The sequence below is a fragment of the Bos grunniens genome, chromosome 6 (assembly GCF_055505025.1).
Source record: "Bos grunniens cultivar Pamir isolate PY7600 chromosome 6, Bosgru_T2T1.0, whole genome shotgun sequence".
NCBI lineage: Eukaryota > Metazoa > Chordata > Mammalia > Artiodactyla > Bovidae > Bos > Bos grunniens.
This window is the reverse complement of record NC_141170.1, coordinates 1,444,705-1,464,748: the sequence shown is the minus strand read 5'-3', so window position 1 is coordinate 1,464,748 and position 20,044 is coordinate 1,444,705. Positions and strand designations below refer to the sequence as shown.

Here is a 20,044-nt window from a genome sequence, read left to right as displayed (position 1 = left end):
GCACAGGTAAATGACAGCTTGTAAGAACCTGAGCTCTAGCGCGACGTTCTGGAAACGGGTTTGAGACCCCACGCGGAACCAGGTCTGGGCGCCATCAGGGCTGGGATACGTCACTGGGGTCGCGGCCCGTCCTCAGAGGAGGTGAAAGTTGGGGCTTATTTGGGCGGAAAAGGTCACCGTCCTGGACGGTGAGCCCTCGAGTCGTCCTTCTGTGCCCCGCAGTCTGTGCTCAGAACTGGAAGAAACACACTTGGTCTCCGGCACCTGCGCTTTCCTGGGGGGTCGTCACCGCAGTTCTGAGCGGCCCCCACCCCCTCCCGGATCGGGGCCCCCAGGCTGGGTGGCTCCTTCATCACCACAGGAGGACGCAGGGCCCAGGCCGGGGGGAGGGAGACCCCCGCAGGCGCCCCGTCTCTGAGTCACATGTCTGGCCTGCTCGCTTCTTCGGACGCGTCCAGAGACTCACAGGTTCGTCTGTGTGGTGTCGTAGCTGGAACAGCTCGCAATACTATTATTTTCCCAGGTTGTGTTTTCTCTTATTTCGTAGACCCCTAGAACGTCAGGATGACAACGTCCTTTTTCTGCAAAAGGCTCTTTTTTTTTCCCCTCCTCTGACAGTGGGATCGGACACTTGCCATGTGTCCCTGTCCAGCGTGCACTTTGGGAGGTTTGCTGCAGTACCTTTGACCGTGGGCAGAGACACAGGCTGTATGAGACGTTCGGGGTTCATGTGACTGTCTAGAACTGCATAGTATTTTGCTACCAGAAGAACGATGCTTCCTAGTAATTTAAGCCTCAGGGGAGTTGTGACAGGGGATTTGTCCTGCCTTCTGTAAAAGACAGTGGCAGCAAACAGCTGGAACGCAGCTGGGCTTCGGTACACAAGGCGCCAGGTTTTCCTACATCCTGGTGAGCAGGGGATCTGACGCTGAGTGACCGTGCAGACACAGCGGTGACGGGAGTGCAGCCTCCCCGGGGGTGCGGGGAGCCCTTGGCGGGCGGGGCCCCCACGCCTTCACCCTTGCTGCTCCCAGCTGCCATCCCTCTGCCTCGGGGGCTCCAGCCACGTCCCACCCACACCCTTCCTGCCCCCACTGCAGATGTGAACCGCTGGGCGCCAGCCGGCCTCTCAGCTCCACCTTTAAGCCGCTTGGCTCTAGACTGGGCTCTTGGGCCCACACACAGGGTCTGATTCTTCCCTGGGACCCTCTTCCGTGTCCCCAGTCTGTCTGTCCAGCAGCTGCCCACAGAGGACCTGTGCCCTTCCAAAAGAGTGACCACCCTGGGCCATGTTCCTGGTGTTCCTGGTGCCCAAATAATGCCCATCCACTGGCCCTGGGGAGCAGGCTGACCCAGCCAGGCCCCAGGCTCAGCCCCCAGGTGCGGTCCCAGGCCCAGCCTCCGTACTCTGTCCGTTTGCTCCCTGTGGCCCTTCCAGGCCTCACCGGGCTCCCTGTGGGCGGCAGCGGGCTCCCTGTGGGCGGCAGCGGGCTCCCTGCGGGCGGCAGCGGGCTCCCTGCGGGCAGCAGCGGGCTGGCCCCCTGTGGGCCGCAGCGGGCTCCCTGTGGGCAGCAGCGGGCTGGCTCCCTGTGGGCAGCACTTTATTGATTTTTCTGCCTCGGACCAGTCTTTTTTATGGAGCCTTTGGCTCTCTTTCCATTCACACACACACGCTCACTCACACACTCACTCATACACACACACACCCCCTCTGCAGAGCAGCTGGAGAGGGCGTGGGTTGGAGGCTGCAGTTGCGATCTGCCCCAGCCACCGCCCGTGGGCCAGCCTTGGCTTCGGTCTTCTGGGAGAGTTCACTGGTCTCTCTGTTTATTTATTTGGAGTCTGCGTGGGGTCTTACTTGCAGCATGTGGCCTCTAGTTCCCTGACCGGGGATCGAACCGGGGCCCTCTACATTGGGAGCATGGAGTCTTAGCCATGGGCCACCGGGAGAGTCCCAGACTTCACTGCTCTTTCAAGACATAACATGAGCCCCAGGCTTGGCGGCTCTCAGAGCTCTGCCCACGGTCAGGGCACCGCCCCAGGCTCCTTGCAGGTGAGCTGTGTGCTGCCACGGCATCTGGTTCAGAAAGGCTTCTCCACCTCCAGGGCTTTATCTGCGGGGCTGGGGCCCCAGAGCGTGCCGTCCCTCCACTAAGAAACAGCCTCTGTGCCTCAAGAGGGCTGCAGTGGCACCTGCTGAAGGCGCGTCCTCTCCTCAGCCTAAGCTAGTCTTCTGGTCCCAGAAGTAGTACTTGATCTTAGAAGACACTTTGGAAAAATACCAACTTATTCATAGTCATACTATTCAGATAAATGTAATATTAATGCTTTACATTGACTATATTTTGCAATACCTCATTTATGTACATATGATAGCTCTAATTTTTAAAATGCTACCTTTTTATTTAATATTTCAGCATTTCCAGCATCATTAACTGTCCTTCCTGGAAACCTCTGACCTAATTTACTGAATCAACCCACTGTTGATGGGCATCTAGCTTGAGCTATTTCTTGAATATGCCTTTACTAAAATGATTACAAGAAAAACATCCTTTTATTTTTTTTAAAGTGCACAGTTCAGCGGCTTTTAACACATTCACAGAGTTGTGCAAACGCCACCACTGTCCACTCTCAGAACGTTTTCATCACCCCTTAAAGAAACCCCAAATATTTCCCCAGTAAAACCTCCAGTCGCTGGCAACCGTTAATCTACTTTATGTCTCCATGGATTTGCCGAGACTTTTCTACACTTTTCAAAGAAATGAGATCATACAAGTGACCTTTGTAGCCGGCTTCTGTCACGGCTCAATCTTTTCAAGCTTCGTCTGCATTGTCGCACCTAACGGTATTTCATGCCTTTCTGTGGCCGAAGGTTAATTCCATCGCACGGCTAGACGACATTTTGTTGATCTGTTTATCGGTTGACCTACATTTGAGTTGCTTCTGTTGTTAGGCTAGTATGTGTGAACATCCATGTACAGATGCTTGTGTGAATCTATGCTTCAGTCCTGGGTAGCCACCTTGAAGTGGAATTGCTGGGTCATTCAGCATGGGGAACTGCTGACGGGTTTTCCAGAGTGCCTGTAGCACTTTAGGTTGTTGCCAGGAATCCACAAGGGCTCCAATTTCTCCAGATCTTCACCCACACTTGTTTTTTTCCGTTTTCTTTTAAAATTATTATAGTCATCACGATGGGTATGAAATGGCACATTATTGTTTTAATTTGCATTTCCCAAATGACTAATGACGTTGAGCATCTTTTCATGCGTTTACTGGCTGTTTATATAGTTTCTTTGGAAAAATGTCTTTTCAGATACATTGCCCATCCTTTAGTTGGGTGATTTATCTTCTTTTTGTTGAGTTGTAAGAGTCCTTTCTATATTCCAGGAACTATACACCCTTGGGCTTCCGTGGTGGCTCAGAGGTTAAAGCGTTTGCCTGCAATGCGGGAGACCTGAGTTCAATCCCTGAGTTGGGAAGATGCCCTGGAGAAGGAAATGGCAACCCACTCCAGTATTCTTGCCTGGAGAATCCCATGGACAGAGGAGCCTTGTGGGCTGCAGCCACGGGGTCGCAAAGAGTTGGACACGACTGAACGACTTCACTTTCATACACCCTTGGCAGACACATGCTTTGAAAAATGTTCTTGCATTTTGTCGAGTTTTCCACTATCTTGATGATCTCTTTTGAAGCACAAAACCTTTTAATTTTAATTTTTGGGTGAACCTGTGTTTCAGTTCTCTCGGGTTGATGCTCAGAGTGGAATTGCTGGGTCATTCCTCATGAGGAACTGCTGATGTTTGTCTTTGGCTGCTGTGTTTTTCATGTCACACCTAAGAAATTATTGCCTAATCCAAGTCCACAAAGACTCACGTTTTGTTGTAAAAGTGTTAGCTCTTACGTATAGTCTTTGATCTGTTTGAGCCAATTTTTGTATGTGGTGTAACATGAAACTTCATTATTTTGCATGTGGAAACGCAGTTTTCCCAGTACCACTAACATTTTTATTGAAGTACAGTTGATTGACAATATTGTATTGGTTTCTGGTATATAACATAGCAATATCTGTATAGGTTATCCTCCATTTAAACTATATAAGATACTGGCTGTGTTCCCTGTGCTACACAATATACCTTGTGGCTCATTTCTTTTACATTTCGTAGCTTCTGCCTCTTAACCCCCTGCCCCATCTCACCCCTGTCTCACCCCTTCCCATCTCCCGCTCCCCACTGGTGACGACTAGCTTGCGCTCTGTACCCGTGACTCTGTTCCTGCTTTGTTATATCCATACATTTGTTGAATTCTTGGGTTCTGCATACTCACTGCACATTCACTCATTCACGTGGCGTAATGCCTGCCGTGTCATCCATGCCGTTGAAACTGACAGAGTTTCGTTCTTTTCTTGTGGCTGAGTGATATTTCACTTTATATCTGTTTCACATCTTCTTTATCCATTCAGGTGTTGATGGGCACGTGTGTTGCTTCCGCATCTTGGCTGTTGTAAATAATCCTGCTATGAACACTGGGTCGCATGCATCTTTTCTAGTGTTTCGCATTCTTCAGGTATACACCCAGGAGTAGAACCGATGGACCCTACGGTGGCTCTAGTTCTCGTTCTGTGAGGAACCTCCACGCCGTTTTCCAGGGTGGTGTGCCAAGTTGCATCCCCATCAGCGGTCTAGGAGGTTCGCTTTTCCTCTAGTTCTCGTTCTGTGAGGAACCTCCACGCCGTTTTCCAGGGTGGTGTGCCAAGTCGCATTCCCATCAGCGGTCTAGGAGGGTCACTTTTCCTCTAGTTCTCGTTCTGTGAGGAACCTCCACGCCGTTTTCCAGGGTGGTGTGCCAAGTCGCATTCCCACCAGCGGTCTAGGAGGTTCGCTTTTCTTCGCATCCTTGGCAACACTTGTTGCTTTGGTCCTTGGCATGACGGCCATTCTGACAGGTGGGAAGTGATATCCCGTGGCTTTGATTTACATTTCTCTGATGATTAGCAATATTGAGCATCTTTGCGTGTGCTCTTCGTTTGTATGTCTTCAGGAAAACATCTGTTAAAATCTTCAGTCCATTTCCTGGGGTTTCCTTGTTGGCTCAGTGCTAAAGAATCCACCTGCCAATGCAGGAGACATGGGTTTGATCCCTGGGTCAGAAAGATCCCCTGGAGACAGAAATGGCAACTCACTCCAGTATTCTTGCCCAGGAAATCCCATGGACAGAGGAGCCTGGCAGGCTACAGTCCATGGGGTTGCAAAATAGTCAGACATAAATTAACAACTAAACAACAGGAATTTCTAATCCATTTTCTAATCCAGTTGTTTATTTTTTCACATCGCATTGTATGAGCTGTTTATATATTTTGGATATTAACCCCTGTGTATCATTTGCAAATATTTTCGCCCATTCAGTTGGTTATCTTTTCATTTTGTCAATGGTTTCATTTGCTGTGCAAAAGCTTTTAGGTTAATTTGGTCCTGTGTATTTATTTTTGCTTTTGTCTCCCTTGCCTTGGGTTTTTGGTGGCCATTCAGTCGTGTCTGACTCTTGGCAACCCCCTGGACTGCAGCACGCCAGGATCCTCTATCTTCCGCTGTCTCCTGGAGTTCGCTCAAATTCACGTCCATTGAGTCAGTGATGCTATCTAACCATCAACATATCCAAAAACAATTGCTACAGCTTATGTCAAGAAATGTTCTGCCAAAGTTTTCTTTTAGAAGTTTTTTAGTTTCCAGTCGTACATTTAGGTCTTTAATCAATTTTGAGTTTATTTTTATGTATAGTGTGAAAACAATGCTCTATGACTAATCTCACTTCTTTATATGTAGCTTCCAGTTTTCCCAGCACCGCTTATTGTAGAGACAGTTTTTCTCCATCTCAGAACCGTCTTTTGAAAAGACCATTCTTTCCTTATTGGGTGACCTTGACACGCTTTGGGAAGATCAGTCGGGCACAAACTCCTGGGTTCATTTCTGGACTGGCAGTTTTATTGCCTTCTCATGGCTCCCATGCCAGTGCGGGTCTCGTTCACTGTCGTTAAATTATACGTCATGTGAGTCCTCCCACTTTGCTTTTTTTCTTTTTCAAGATTGTTTCAGCTGTTCTGAGTCACTGCATTTCTGTATGAATTTTAGGATCAGCTTGTCAACTTCTGCATGGAAAAGGAAATTTTATTTATATTTTGATATGGATTCCATTGAACCTATAGACCAGTATTGGGGGTATTGCCATGCTAATGATATTCAGTCCTCAACCATGAACACAAGCTGTGTTTCCATTTATTTAGGTCTAATTTATTTCAATGATGTTTTATAGTTTTCCGTAACTCTTATGGAGAAATGCATCAATAACCTCAGATATGCAGGTGACTCCACCCTTGTGTCAGAAAGCGAAGAGGAACTGAAGAGCCCTTTGATGAAGGTAAAAGAGGAGAGTGAAAAAGCTGGCTTAAAACTCAACATTCAAAAAACTAAGATCATGGCATCTGGTCCTGTCACTTCATGGCAAATAGATGGGGAACCAATGGAAACAGTGGCAGGCTATTTTCTTGGGCTCAAAAATCACTGCAGATGGTGACTGCTGCCATGAAATTAAAAGACGCTTGTTTCTTGAAAGAAAAGCTATGACAAACCTAGACAGGGTATTAAAAAGCAGAGAAATAACTTTGCCAGCAAATATCCATATAGTCAAAAGGTATGTTTTTTCCAATAGTCATGTATGGAAGTGAGAGTTGGACTGTAAATAAAGCTGGGCGCCACAGAATTGATTCTTTTGAACTGTGGTGTTGGAGAAGACTCTTGAGAGTTCCTCGGACTGCAAAGAGATCAAACCAGTCAATCCTAAAGGAAATCAGTCCTGAATATTCATTGGAAGGCCTGATACTGAAGCTCTTAATACTTTGGCCACCTGATGTGAAGAGACAACTATTGGAAAAGATCCTGATGCTGGGGAAGATTGAAGGCATGAGAGAAGGGGGTGACAGAGGATGAGATGGTTGGATGGCATCACCGACTCGATGGACATGAGTTTGAGTAAACTCTGGAAGACAGTGAAGGTCAGGGAAGCCAGGCATGCTGCCATTCATGGGGTCACAAAAGTCAGACACAATTTAGTGACTGAACAACAAAGGGCGAACTGAATGGTGTTGATATATGATATAGTGTGTGTGTGTGTGTGTGTGCTCAGTCATTCAATCGTGTCCAACTCTTTGTGACCCCATGGACTGTAGCCCGCCAGGCTCCTCTGTCCATGGGATTATCCCAGTAAGAATATTAGAATGGATTGCTATGCCATCCTCCAGGGGATCTTCCCAACCCAGGGATCGAACCCAGTCTCCTGCACTGGCAGGCAGATTATTTACCGTCTGAGCCACCTGGGAAACCATATATATATATATATATATATCGGAGAAGGCAATGGCACCCCACTCCAGTGCTCTTGCCTGGAAAATCCCATGGATGGAGGAGCCTGGTGGGCTGCAGTCCATGGGGTCGCTGCGGGTCGGACACAACTGAGCGACTTCACTTTCACTTTTCACTTTCATGCACTGGAGAAGGAAATGGCACCCCACTCCAGTGTTCTTGCCTGGAGAATCCCAGGGACGGGGGAGCCTGGGGGCTGCCGTCTGTGGGGTCGCACAGAGTCGGACACGACTGCAGCGACAGCATATATATATATATATATGGTATATATCAATAAAGCTGTTACTGTTAAAGACCCCATTATATTAAGATATGGTAGCAATTTTAAAAAATCTTATTTGCATTCGCTTCAGGATTTAAATATTTGGAATAAATGTAACAAAAAAAATACAAGAGTTATAGTCAGTTCAGTCACTCAGTTGTGTCCGACTCTTTGCGACCCCATGGCCTACAGCACACCAAGCTTCCCTGTCCATCACCAACGCCTGGAGCTTGCTCAAACTCATGTCCATCAAGTTGGTGATGCCACCCAACCATCTCATCCTCTGTCGTCCCCTTCTCCTACTGCCTTCAAGATCTTTCCCGCCATCAAGGTCTTTTCTAAGAAGTCAGTTCTTCCCATCAAGTGGCCAAAGTCTTAAGAGCTTCAGCTTCAGCATCAGTCCTTCCAATGAATATTCATGACTGATCTCCTTCAGAATGGACTGCTTGGACCTCCTTGCAGTCCAAGGGACTCTCAAGTCTTCTCCAACACCACAGTTCAAAAGCATCAATTCTTCGGCACTCAGCTTTCTTTATAGTCCAACTCTCACATCCATACATGACCACTGGAAAAACCACACCTTTGACTAGACGGACCTTTGTCAGTAAAGTAATGTCTCTGCTTTTTAATATGCTGTCTAGGTTTGACGTAGCTTTTCTTTCAAGAAACAAGCGTCTTTTAATTTCACGGCAGCAGTCACCATCTGCAGTGATTCTGGAGCCCAAGAAAATAAAGTCTGTCACTGTTTCCATTGGTTCCCCATCTATTTCCCATGAAGTGATGGGACCAGATGCCATGATCTTCATTTTCTGAATGTGGAGCTTTAAGCCAGTTTTTTCACTCTCCTCTTTCACTTTCATCAAGAGGCTCTTTAGTTCCTCTTCACTTTCTGCCATAAGGGTGGTGTCATCTGCATATCTGAGGTTATTGATATTTCTCCCGGCAATCTTGATTCCAGCTTGTGCTTCTTCCAACCCAGCGTTTCTCATGATGTACTCTGCATAGAAGTTAAATAGGGTGACAATATACAGCCTTGATGTACTCCTTACCCAATTTGGAACCAGTCTGCTTTTCCATGTCCAGTTCTAACTGCTGCTTCTTGAGCTGCCTACAGGTTTCATGGTTTGGTATTCCCATCTCTTGAAGAATTTTCCACAGTTTTGATCCACACAGTCAAAGGCTTTAGCGTAGTCAATGAAGCAGAAATAGATGTTTTTCTGGAATTCTCTTGCCTTTTCTATGATCCAACAGGTGTTGGCAATTTGATCTCTGGTTCCTCTGCCTTTCTAAATCCAGCTTGAACATCTGGAAGTTCTCGGTTCACGTATTGCTGAAGCCTGGCTTGAAGGATATTGAACATTACCTTGCTAGCATATGAAATGAGTTCATAACTCTTGCTGTACATCTGAAACTAACACAACATTGTAAATCAACTGTGCTTCATTTTTTAATTATTAAAAATACACACTATAAAAGTATACAGTTTAATGTAATTCTAACCTATTGTATTGATGCCAAACCATCAATGCTATTGGCCATCTAGACTTTTCAGTTCCATTTCCTTTCTTTCCCCTGTCCTAAATCTTTTTTCCTCTACTTTTTAATTTTGGCAAAATACATATAACACAAAATTTACCATTTAAACAGTATTTAAGTGTACAATTCAGTGATATTATGCACATTCACAGTGTTGTATGATTATCACCACTTTTTCCAGAACTTTCTCATCATCCCAAACTGAAACTCTGTCCCCACTAAAGCCCCCCTTCCCTGACCCCTGGCACCCACCACTCTGTCTCTGTGCATCTGACTCCTGTAGGGACCTCGTGTAAGGGGCGTCAGACAGTGATTGTCCCCTTGTGACCGGCTTGTTTCACTTAGCATAATGCCCTAAAGGTTCATCCATATCGTAGCTGGTGTCAGAATCTTACTCCTTTTTAAAGCTGAATAATATTCCTGTGTGGCTGGACCACAGTTTGTTTACCCATCATCTGCTGATGGGTGCTTGGTTGTTACACCTTTTGGTTCTTGTGAGTAATGCTGCTGTGAACGTTCGTGTGTAAGCATTTGTTTGGGTTCCTGCTTTCAGATCTCCTGGGTGAGGCTGTGAGCTGAGCCGGGGTTGTTGACGGATGTGGACCCTGGACAGTGACGCTCACCCCGTTTCCTTACTCAGCTCCCAGGGAGGGCGCAGCCAGGGTCACACCCCCAAACGGAAAGCCAGGGGCTTCGTCTTGGGGACAAGACAGGCAGTCTGGGCAGGGAGGGCTCTCGGTCATCACGAGGGTCTCAGCGGAGCAGGGTGTTGGCCTCTCCAGCACCTCCCATCACTCCTCCATGTTCTGGGGAAGCATTACACACTCAGAGACAGATGTTCCCGTTGCCCGAGTGTGTTAGTCAAACGCACCCCCACTTGACTGGGGAGGGGACCCTGAGAAGCCAGTCTGGGCCCCTTCCCCTGGCCCCCTGCACTGAACTCCCAGGCGCATCCCGTCTCCAAGCTTCCTGGTGGTTGGACGCCAAGAGAGATGCCCCTTAGTAAGATACCATTTGGCTGCCCACCCATCTCTGCCATTTGTAGGTGGGGGGCGCCCATGTCCACGAGGGGCCAGGGCCGCTCTCCCGTCGCTTAGGCAGGCTGTGGCCTGACGTGATCTCGGTGGGCTGTCCTCCATGGCTGCTGGATTTTGCTGGGACTTCCAGAGCTGCCCCGCAGATGCTGCCGTATGCACAGCTGCCCAGGGCGGACTCTCAGGCACTTGCTGACCTTGGGCTGGGGGGACGTCAGCTCCACCAGTATGGCATCGGGGCCTCTCCCCATGGTCACTGGCCAGTTCACTCCCAGCAGCCACGCAGGGGCCCGCTGTCTGAACCACCAGGGCCTCTGTCTGACACCGGGATCCCATGCATTTGAGGCCGACCTCCAGCCTGAAAAACCCCAACTTCCCCGCAGAAAAGCGAAAGCAGAGATACTGCAGGCCCCCAAAGGCAGCTTTTAAAAAATTATAGTGGAAAAAAAAATTATAGTGAATATTTCTAGATAGATAAAAGATTTCACATACGTGAAACCAGAGAGGAGGAAATGAATTCTGCAGCAGCGTACTCGATCAAACTTTTTGGCCAACCCAATAAAACCTTAGTAGCAAAAATGTCCAGGGGAAAATTGGGGGGGTGGGGAGGAAATTTCCCAGAAAGTGGGAAAAACCGACGGGGTGAAGACGAGAGGGACATTATTTTAAGGACTGAAAGGTCAGCGCACGCACCCCCTGCAGCTGGGTGAATGGACACCCAGACAGTCCAGCCTCAGCTGCGGCTGCTACTTGGGGCCTCGAGGTGACCCCTGAACAGCAGAGCTAACAGTGCCTGCAGCAGGGCCCCTGGGCCGGGGCCAGGGCGTGCGCGGGGGCCGGAGGGCTTGTCTTGGTGGAGAGCACCATGACCAGGGGCTGGAAACGACAGGAATCTCTCCTCTCAAAGGTTGGAGACCCGAGATCTGAACCTGGTGGGGCCACGCTCCCTCCAGAGGCTCTGGGCAGGGGTCCTTCCTGCATCTTCCAGCCTCCGGTGACTCTAGGAGTCCCCTGGCCTGTGACCTTGTTACCGAGACCTCTGTGTCATGGTCACTGGTCCTCCCCGCTCCCCTCCTACTAAGACTCCTGGCCTCGGGTTACGGCCTCCAGAGAGGCCAGGACGTCTCCTCTCCAGGTCCTTAGCTTGAGGCTTCCCTCCTGGGCCGGCGGTTAAGAATCCACCGGGCAGTACAAGGGACACTGATTGGATCCCTGATCCGGGAAGGGCCCCCACGCCGAGGGACAAGTGAGCCCGCGACCCACGACTGTTGAAGCCCGAGGTCCCAGAGCTCACGTTGCACAAAGGACACCCCCCACGGCCACCAGGCCCGCGGCCACCAGGCACGCGGCCACCGGGCACGCAGCCACTAGAGCATAGCCCTCTCAGCACAGCTAGAGAAAAGCCTGCCCGCACCCAAGACCCAGCACAGCCACAAAAATAACACTAAAAATCCTTACCTCGATTGCAAAGACCTTTTTCCAACTAAGGTCCCGCGGGGTTCCAGGTTCGGGCGTGGACACATGTTTTGGGGCCTGCCAGCCCCTGCAGAGGGTGTGAGTGGGGTGAGGACGCTTCCATAGGACGAGCTCAGCCCCCGGGGTTGGACCTGGGGCTCACCCAGGTGCGGGGTGGGGGGCCCTCCGGGCGGAAGTCTTGTTCCCCCTCACTGCCTGCAGCCAAGCCCCTGTGTTTCCTTCTCCGTGCAGCGGCTCTACGGCTGGTCCCTGCTCCCCAGACACGAGCAGCCCCGAGTCGGCACGCGTGGCCGTCAGAGAGGAGATGCGCTCCCGGTTCCGCGGCAGCCGGGACCTCATCCACCGCCTGTTTGTCTGTATCTCAGGTGCCCCGTCGCCCCAGGGTGGGCATGGGCTCGGGGGTACACGGGGAGTGGGCAGGCTTCAGGCAGTGGCTGGCGTGCTGCGGGAGTCTCCCCAGAAAGGTTGGGGTGCAGGCCCTGCCCAGGGGCTCCCTTACCACGTCACTTCCTTGCCCCAAGCCCCGAGAGGAGCCCAGCCAAGAGGTGGGCGTCGTGCGTCCGCAGGTCCTCCTCAGTGTGGGGGTGGGAGCCCAGGCCGGGCCTGGGGGCCCTCACCACCCACCCGCGAGGTCCTGTTCAATCTGATGTCCCGACTGATCCTGTTTCCTTCCGTCCCCTGGGTGAGGGGGACGATGACTGCTTCATTTCCTGGGATTCAGAGAGGGGCGTGAGCGCAGCGGCTTTTTCACCTTTTGCCTTAGTTTTATGTGTTGTGAGTAGCTGGGGCAGGCACCTGATTTAGAAGCGTGGCTGTGTGGTGGGGTCTCCCTCCCTGCTGCCTGCCTGCCATCCAGCCCCTCCTCCAGCCACGTTCAGGCAGTGCCCCTCCTGCAGCCTTGTCCAGGCTTGTCCACCTGGCCCATCCTCTGACCCCAGGCCGTGGGGTGGAGCAGCGGGGGGCGCAGCCTGTGGACTGGCAGACGCTGCAGAGTCAGGGTCACAGTCCCGGGGTGTCACTCTGCACTGCCCAGGGTCCCACAGGCAGGGCCCCCAGCCAGGCCAGGCTCGGGGGTGACTCCGAGCCTCCATTCAAACATCTGGCAGAACCCACCGCAAATCCACGGGTCTGTCTTGCGGTCTGGGAAACAGCAGGCCCAGCAGGTGCCTGGCAGGGCTGCTGACACAGCAGGAAACCCTCCAGAACCGCTGGCCACAGTGTCGGCGTGGTGACGGGCCCCGGGGGGTAGGGGGCAGGTGCGGTCACCCCCTGGCCTTGCGGTGAATGCAGCCCCACCAGCCCTCGAAGAGCTTTTCACTGAGGAGGGCTGAGCCCACCCGCCTGAGGGATGAGGAAACCTCAGCTGGTGAGGGTGGGGGCAGCCCCAAGGGCCCCCCAGTCTGGGCAGGCCCCCAGAAGGGCTGGCCGAGGTGGCCATGATGGGGAAGGAGCTGCCACAGGGGTGGGCACACTTGGGGGTGCGGGGTCATCCCTCATTGAGGAGCCAGAGCCCTTTGGTGGCCGTGGCTGAGACCCTCAGGACAAAAGTATGAACGAGACTAACCGCTGCCCGGGCGGGAGGGGGGCGGCGCTGCTGGGTCGTGGGCCCATCCCCTCCTTCCCTTGCCTCCTGAACTTGGCTTCTGCCAGAGGGACCCTTGGGGGGCTGGGGGGCCGCTTCCCGCCCTGGCTTATCCAAGGACGGGCTGGTCTCTGGCCCTGAGCCACAGCTTGCTCAGCAGCCAGCAGCGCCTCCCCTGCCCTCCCCGCGTGCCCCGCAGGCGTGGCCGACCAGCTGCAGACCAACTATGCCAGCGACCTGAGGAGCATCCTGAAGACCCTCTTTCAGGTCATGGCCACCAAGCCAGAGACGGACGACAAGGAAAAGCTGAAGAAAGGTGAGTGTCCGCCGGCCGGGCTCGGAGGCGCGCCGCCCCCACCCAAGGAAGCCGGTGGAAACCTGCTCTCCCGGGCCACCCTTCTTGCATGACCACGCCCTGCGGGCGGAAGCCCCCAGCCGAACCAGGCTGTCCGCTGGGGGGCGGAGGCACACCTCGCAGGCCCCGGGTACCCCGAGGCCACTGCCAGGAGCAGCGGCAGCAATCGTGTACTGGCGAGGAGGCACGGTGCCCTTCCTCGAACAGACGGGACCCAGTGGTCCTGTGTCGCTTCTGCAGAATTCCGTCTGTCAGAGCAATGAGACGCCAGCCCAGAGTCTGGGAGGGGACACGGGTCCCCCTGCTCCAGGAGGAAGTGGCCCTCTGTGACCTGCCTCACACCAGAGTGTGCACACACACACACACACACACTGAATGGGCACCTGGGGAGGGAGCAGGAGTCAGGCAGGGGATGCTGAGGCAAGGGCTGGGTGGGGTCCCAGCGTGGGAGAGGGGAGCCACCCCTCTGGTGCCACCCCTCTTTGGGGCTGAGGCTCTGGTTCTGGGCAAGAGGCCCCCCATCCCAGGGGCTTCTGCTCAAGAGTGACGAGGCAGCCGGCCCAGGCCCCGGGGAGAATCTGTCCTGTGTGCCCGCCCAGCTCTGCCCCCCGAGGTCCGCTTTGCTGGGCCACACTGCCCCCATGTACCCGGGCATTCTGGGTGGGGCTACCTGAGGACCACTGCTGCTCAGGAAGGGCAGTGACATGGACGGCCTCTGCACGCAAGGAGTGTGGGCCCCAGGGCCGGGGCCAGGCCTGGTCCCCTGTCCGCCTCGGGGCCACGGTCCAGGGGGACCTGACCACACACAGACAGTGGATGGGTCCGGGGCCAGCTGCCCATGTGGGGGCACTCAGATGGACAGACTCCCAGGATTGGGTCAGCACCCTGCCTGCCAGGCAGTGGGTGAGGGCCCCGGTGACCCCTCCGCGGGTGGGACTGTGCAGTGGGGGCTGCCCTCCACTGGCTGCACCCAGGCATACTTCCCGGGCACGAGTGGTGGCCGGTTGAGCCCAGTGGCCACACTTTCTTCCAGTCACCCAGACCCTGCGGAGCGCGGCTCTGGAGGACTGTGCCCTGTGCCAGGAAACCCTGTCATCCTCCGAGCTCGCCGCCAAGACCCGAGACGGAGACTTGGAAGGTGCGTGAGGGGCGGGGGCCAGTGGGCTGAGCAGAGAGCCGGGACTCCGTCTGCATGTCTCCCCTCTGCTCTGGCCTGTAGTCTGGCAGCAGCCCTCCTCCAGTGGGGGCCCCTCACCAAGGCCGTTAGGACGTGTGGCTCTCAGGGCAGGGCCTGGGAGTCCCCAGGATCCTCACTGTCTTCCTCAAGTAGGAGTCTGGATTTGCCTGTTGGAGCTGGCCTCGTGGCCTGGCGTGACCCCAGGAGCTGACCAGTGATGTCCAGGCATCACTGGGACAGTCAGGGTTTTTCCACGGAGAGGGTGGACAGCGTGAGAGGAGGCCTCATTGCGGTGGGGGAATGGGTGAGCTGGGGCCAGAGCAGAAGCCTGGACGGCAGAGTGGGAGGGGCAGGGGTCTGCAGGCTGCCGGAGGGGGAGGGCGAGTCCTCGGGCGCAGCTTGGGGAGGAGGGGCCGGAGACGGGGGCGGAGACCAGGGTCTTTCCTGGGCGAGTGGCCTGGCCGGCGCCACGCTCGCGGCTGGTGCAGGGTGGGCACCTCATGTCTGGGGTGTCTCCCTGGACAAGGTGGCCCCGCCCCCGAATTCGAATTCCAGAGCAGATCCCCAGGAGCTCCCTCCAGTGAGCGCCTAGAGAAGGGAAAGGGGGTGAGACCAGTCGTGGGGGGCCGGCGCTGCACTTGTGGGGGGCGGGGGCAGCCTCGGGGCGGAGTCAGCTTCGGGTGGGGCCATCCTGGGGGCGGAGCCAGCTCCGGGCGGGGACGGGGAAGGGGTATTCTAGGGGCGGGGCCAGCCTCGGGGCGGGACCATCCCCAGTTGCCCTCCCTCGCATCCCCTCCCCCACCTCCCTTGACCTGCCCTGGAGCCGGGTAGGGCGGGGCTGCCGGGGCGCCTGAGGCTCCAGCAGAGCCTTGATTGGGAGGTTGACAAAGGGGGTTGATTTCTTTCATCTGTCAGCCCCCGTGTTTGCCCGAGGACCCTGCCAGACTGGATGCCGGCCGGGAGAGGCTTGGGAGAGGGTGGCTTGGGTGCACCTCGCCCTGAGTCTTGGGGCGACCTGCAGGCTGCTGCCACAGGGGTCCGATCCACGCGCCTGGCCAGCAGTCCTGATACCTAGCCAGTAAGGAACCTCGCGAGGACCGGAGGCTCCTGCATACCTCCAGCCTCCGACCCCCTCCCCAGCCCACCGGCCCTCACTGCCGCCCCCCGCACCGCTGCCTCGGGCTGACCTGTCCCCCCACTGTCATTGTCACAGACCCGCCCGAGTGGGTCCCGGACGAGGCCTGCGGCTTCTGCACCGCCTGCAAAGCGCCTTTCACAGTGATCCGCAGGAAGCACCACTGCCGCAGCTGCGGGAAGGTAGGTGGGTGGGCGGCCGGGGCTGTCCCGCAGCCCCCGGGGCTGCCGCCTCAGACATCCCAGGGAGCGTCTGCAGACCCCGTGCCCAGGTCCAGGGGTCAGGACCAATGCCCCGGGGCTGGCGAGGACTTAGGAGTCCTGTGCAGAGAGACACCCGTGAGCCCTGGGCCCTGCTCGGACTTGGCACAGGGGTGGTCTAGGGCTTCCCGGGTGGCGCTGGCGGTAAAGAACCCGCCTGCCAATGCAGGAGGCATGGAGACCGGGGTTTGATCCCTGGGTCGGGAAGATCCCCTGGAGGAGGGCATGGCAACCCACTCCAGGATTCTTGCCTGGAGAATCCCATAGACAGAAGAGCCTGGTCCATGGGGTCAGCAAAGAGTCGGACACGACCGAGCGACCTAGCACGCATGAACACGGCCTCGGCCACGCAGCCACCAAGTGCGATGGTGCAGTGCCCAGTCCTGGGCCCTTCAGACCTGGGGGTCTGGTGCGGGGGTGGGGGGCGGAGGGTCTGAATTGGAGCCTGCCGCAGCCTTGCTGTAAGGCCAGGACCCCCTTCCTCAGCCTGGCCTCTTGGTCAAGACCTGCCCCAGGTTTTCCTGAAGGTCCTGGCCTCGCGTTGGGGAGCGGGAGAGCCCCGCCTGGCCCGGGTGGGAGGGACGTGCAGGCCGGCCGGCCAGGCGGCTCAGGGCTCTGCTCCCGCCCTTGCCGGCCGTCCCTCCGAGGCGCAGGGTTGCGGAGAGCCCCGGCCCGCTCACTCGGCCGCGCGCTCCCGCCTTCCAGATCTTCTGCTCGCGCTGCTCCTCGCACTCGGCGCCGCTGCCGCGCTACGGGCAGGTGAAGCCGGTCCGCGTGTGCACGCACTGCTACATGTTCCACGTCACGCCCTTCTACAGCGACAAGGCGGGCATCTGACACGGCGCGCGAGCCCGCGGGCCCCGCAGGACTCCAGAGAGGGGGCTCCGACGGCCGCGCCCCGCCTCTGCCACCCGGGCGGGCCGTCCGCTGGCCGGAGGGGCTTTGCCGCATCTCATCTACCTGCTGGCCCCGCCGCTGCGGGGGCTGCGGGCGCCCGGACTCCAGAACTCCAGTGCCTCCGCCCCCCGCCCGCAGGGCCCTCGGGCCTGGTGCAGAGGCCCACGGAGGTCAGCTGCAGCCAGCGCGGGGACCTGGGGTGCCAGGCCTGGGCCTGGGTGGGCCCCCCTGCCTTGCTGAGATGCCGTCTGAGGCTCAGCTGTAGCGGAAGGCCTGCTCTTCCTGGGCGGGTGATGCTCACCTACCGGAGAGGGGGCACTCAGAGCAGGCGCAGGGCTTCCCCCGTGAGCTGGCCGAACGGGGAAAGACCAGGCTGTCCTCTCTCTCCAGGGCCCTGCGCCCACAGCCCCCACCCCCGCTCCCCTCAGGACCTTGCCTAAACCACATGTCTCATTTCTTGCTGGAGAGGGGACATGCAGAGCAGACCCTGTAGTCCTCTGAGCAAGTGGCCGCCCCTGCTGTGGTCTGCCCACCTTGATCCTCCAGCTGACGGAGGGGGGCGGGGGCGCCAAGCAGCCGGCAGAGGTATCCCAGCTTCCGAGGCCAGGGCGCTGCAGGGGGCTGAGGACCCGGTGATGACCTCTCGGCTGCCATTACTCCCACCCCTCTGACCCCCTGGGACCCTGGCCCCAGAGCGGCCCCAGGCCCAGCACGGACACCTCCTCAGGCTTAAATCTCAGGCTTCACGTTGCGATGATGATTGCAGTTTTATTTTTAGAGAGAGGGCACACCTACTGCTTCTTTTATAGCATAAAATCCAATTACTGTTTGACAGTGGAATACACACGCACAAAAAACAGCGCGTGTGGGAGAAGAAAAGTATATAATGGAGGGTATATTATGTATTGAGATTATTTTTATTTTCTAAATGCTGTAATTCAAAACCATTTCCATAAATCTATTTAAGGATTGCAGACACTCTTGTTTCTCGTGTGAGCATGGATGGACTCCTTTTTCTCTGTCTGGGACGTGATGGGGTTCTTGCTCAAGTGCACTGTCCTCCAGGAAACGAGGAGGGCTTCTGGTCTCCTGGGACAGTGGGAAGACAGGACGTGGCTTCCCACCAGCCCCCAGGAGAAGGGTGACCAGCCCTTCCCCTACCCCATCCCACTCCCTGCGATGGGCTCCAGCCTCCCCCGCCCCGCGCGCCCACCCTGCCCAGCACCCCAGGCAGGCCAGCAGACAGGTGGACACCCACACGGGGCGGGGGCACAGGAGAGGAGAAAGACTGTTCGTGTCCTGGAGGCTGGTGGTGGCGGGAGGACCACTGGCAGCATATGGTAGGGTGGGGGCTGGGGTACACTCCCCTTCCCCCATGGGTCTGGGCTCCTCCAAGGCCCCTGCTGCTGCCTCTAGCGGCCACCAGGGGGCACCCCGCCCACCGCCTCCTCTCCCACGGGGGCCTGGCGGCCAGGGTGTGGGGGCTTAGAGCCCTGCCTGCAGGGGCTGTCCCACTGTGGTGGGCACTCCAGGTCGGAACAGGGCCCCCAGCACACATACACCCAGTGGCCAGGCACTCGTTGTCCAGGTCCTGCAGGCGGGTGGAGAAGCCAGAGAGGGTCCTAGCCCGGCAAGGATCACAGGCAGGGCGGGCCACACCCTTAACGGCATCGCAGAGTGGGCAAGAGGGCTCCTAGTCAGGCTGGGCACTTCAGACCACCAGGGCTGGGGGTGGGGGCTGACACCATGGAGGGGGAACTTCCCGGTCATTCCCAGCTGTTCCTGTTCTCTGGACTCTGCAGAAGTTGGGGGTAGGTGTTGTTCAGTCACTCAGTCGTGTCCGACTCTTTGCAACCCCACAGACTGCAGCACGCCAGGCCTCCCTGTCCATCACCAACTCCTGGAGCTTGTTCAAACTCATGTCCATCGCGTCGGTGATGCTATCCAACCATCTCATCCTGTCGTCTCCTTCTCCTCCCACCTTCAGTCTTTCCCAGGATCAGGGTCTTTTCCAATGAGTTGACTCTTCACATCAGGTGGCCGAAGCAGTGGAGCTTCAGCTTCAGCATCAGTCCTTCCAGGGGGGAGGTGAGCAGGACCCAAAGTTCTGCCCTAAGCCACCTCCATAACCCAGAGTCCTGGAGGCTCTTGTCTACTCTTAGGTCCACCTAGAGCCACCTCCTCCAGGCAGCCTTCCCAGGCAGGGCACCCCCCACCCTCCTCAGCCCCCATCCTCACACTCATTTTCAGAGCAGAGTCTCAGACTTGTTGCAGGAGTCAGCGAACCTCTCGGATCCTCTCCTGTCTGTGAGACTGGGGAGAGACAGATTCCATGCTGGCACAAGCTCAAACTTAACCTCAGCGCAAAGGCTTAAAAACATGTGGCCTGGGCTCTGCTGGTGTGTTCGTTTCCAAGAGTTCAGGACAGGTCAGGGGCTGGGTCCTGCACCTGAACTGGGCAAAGATGAGCACCCCCACATTCCAGACCTGGCCTGCCTGGGGGGGTCTGCCAGCCTGGGGGCTGAGCAAGCTGGTTGCGCTGCCTGGGCCTTGCGGGGTGGGCAGGATGCCGCTGGAGAGTGGGGTACCAGAGCTACAGACACAGAACAGCCCAGTTCGAAGCGGCCAGGGTCCCGGTGAGGGTGGAGTACAGATGGCGAATGAAGGGTCACTCCAGGTACCAAACACTGGGCTTCGAGCAGGGGAGGACACAGTCAGATCTGTGGTCTGGACACCCTCGGGGGAGGATGAGTTGGCGGGGCAGACCCCAGGGCCCCCACTGCTCCATCGCAGGCAGTAATGCAGCATAGCTGCGGTCGCTGCTCTGACCTGGCTGTCTCCCCACCTCGTCACTCAGGACTGCCTTGAGCCCTACGGGCTGTTAGCTGAGCACCCTCTGATCGAGGCGGCTCAGGGCA

The 20,044-nt window shown here is 56.0% G+C and overlaps 1 protein-coding gene across 1 annotated transcript in view; it reads left to right on the top strand.

The window, feature by feature from the left end:
• The window catches only part of ZFYVE28 (zinc finger FYVE-type containing 28), a 102,728-nt gene extending 84,624 nt beyond the window's left edge, over nucleotides 1-18,104 (top strand). Inside the window, exons 9-13 of the mRNA XM_086404532.1 lie at nucleotides 11,952-12,085; nucleotides 13,502-13,618; nucleotides 14,691-14,795; nucleotides 16,048-16,151; nucleotides 16,935-18,104. Coding sequence (XP_086260658.1) covers nucleotides 11,952-12,085; nucleotides 13,502-13,618; nucleotides 14,691-14,795; nucleotides 16,048-16,151; nucleotides 16,935-17,066 — 592 coding nt within the window. The 3' untranslated portion in view covers nucleotides 17,067-18,104. The remainder of the gene's footprint in view (nucleotides 1-11,951; nucleotides 12,086-13,501; nucleotides 13,619-14,690; nucleotides 14,796-16,047; nucleotides 16,152-16,934) is intronic.
• Nucleotides 18,105-20,044: the final 1,940 nt, after the last annotated feature.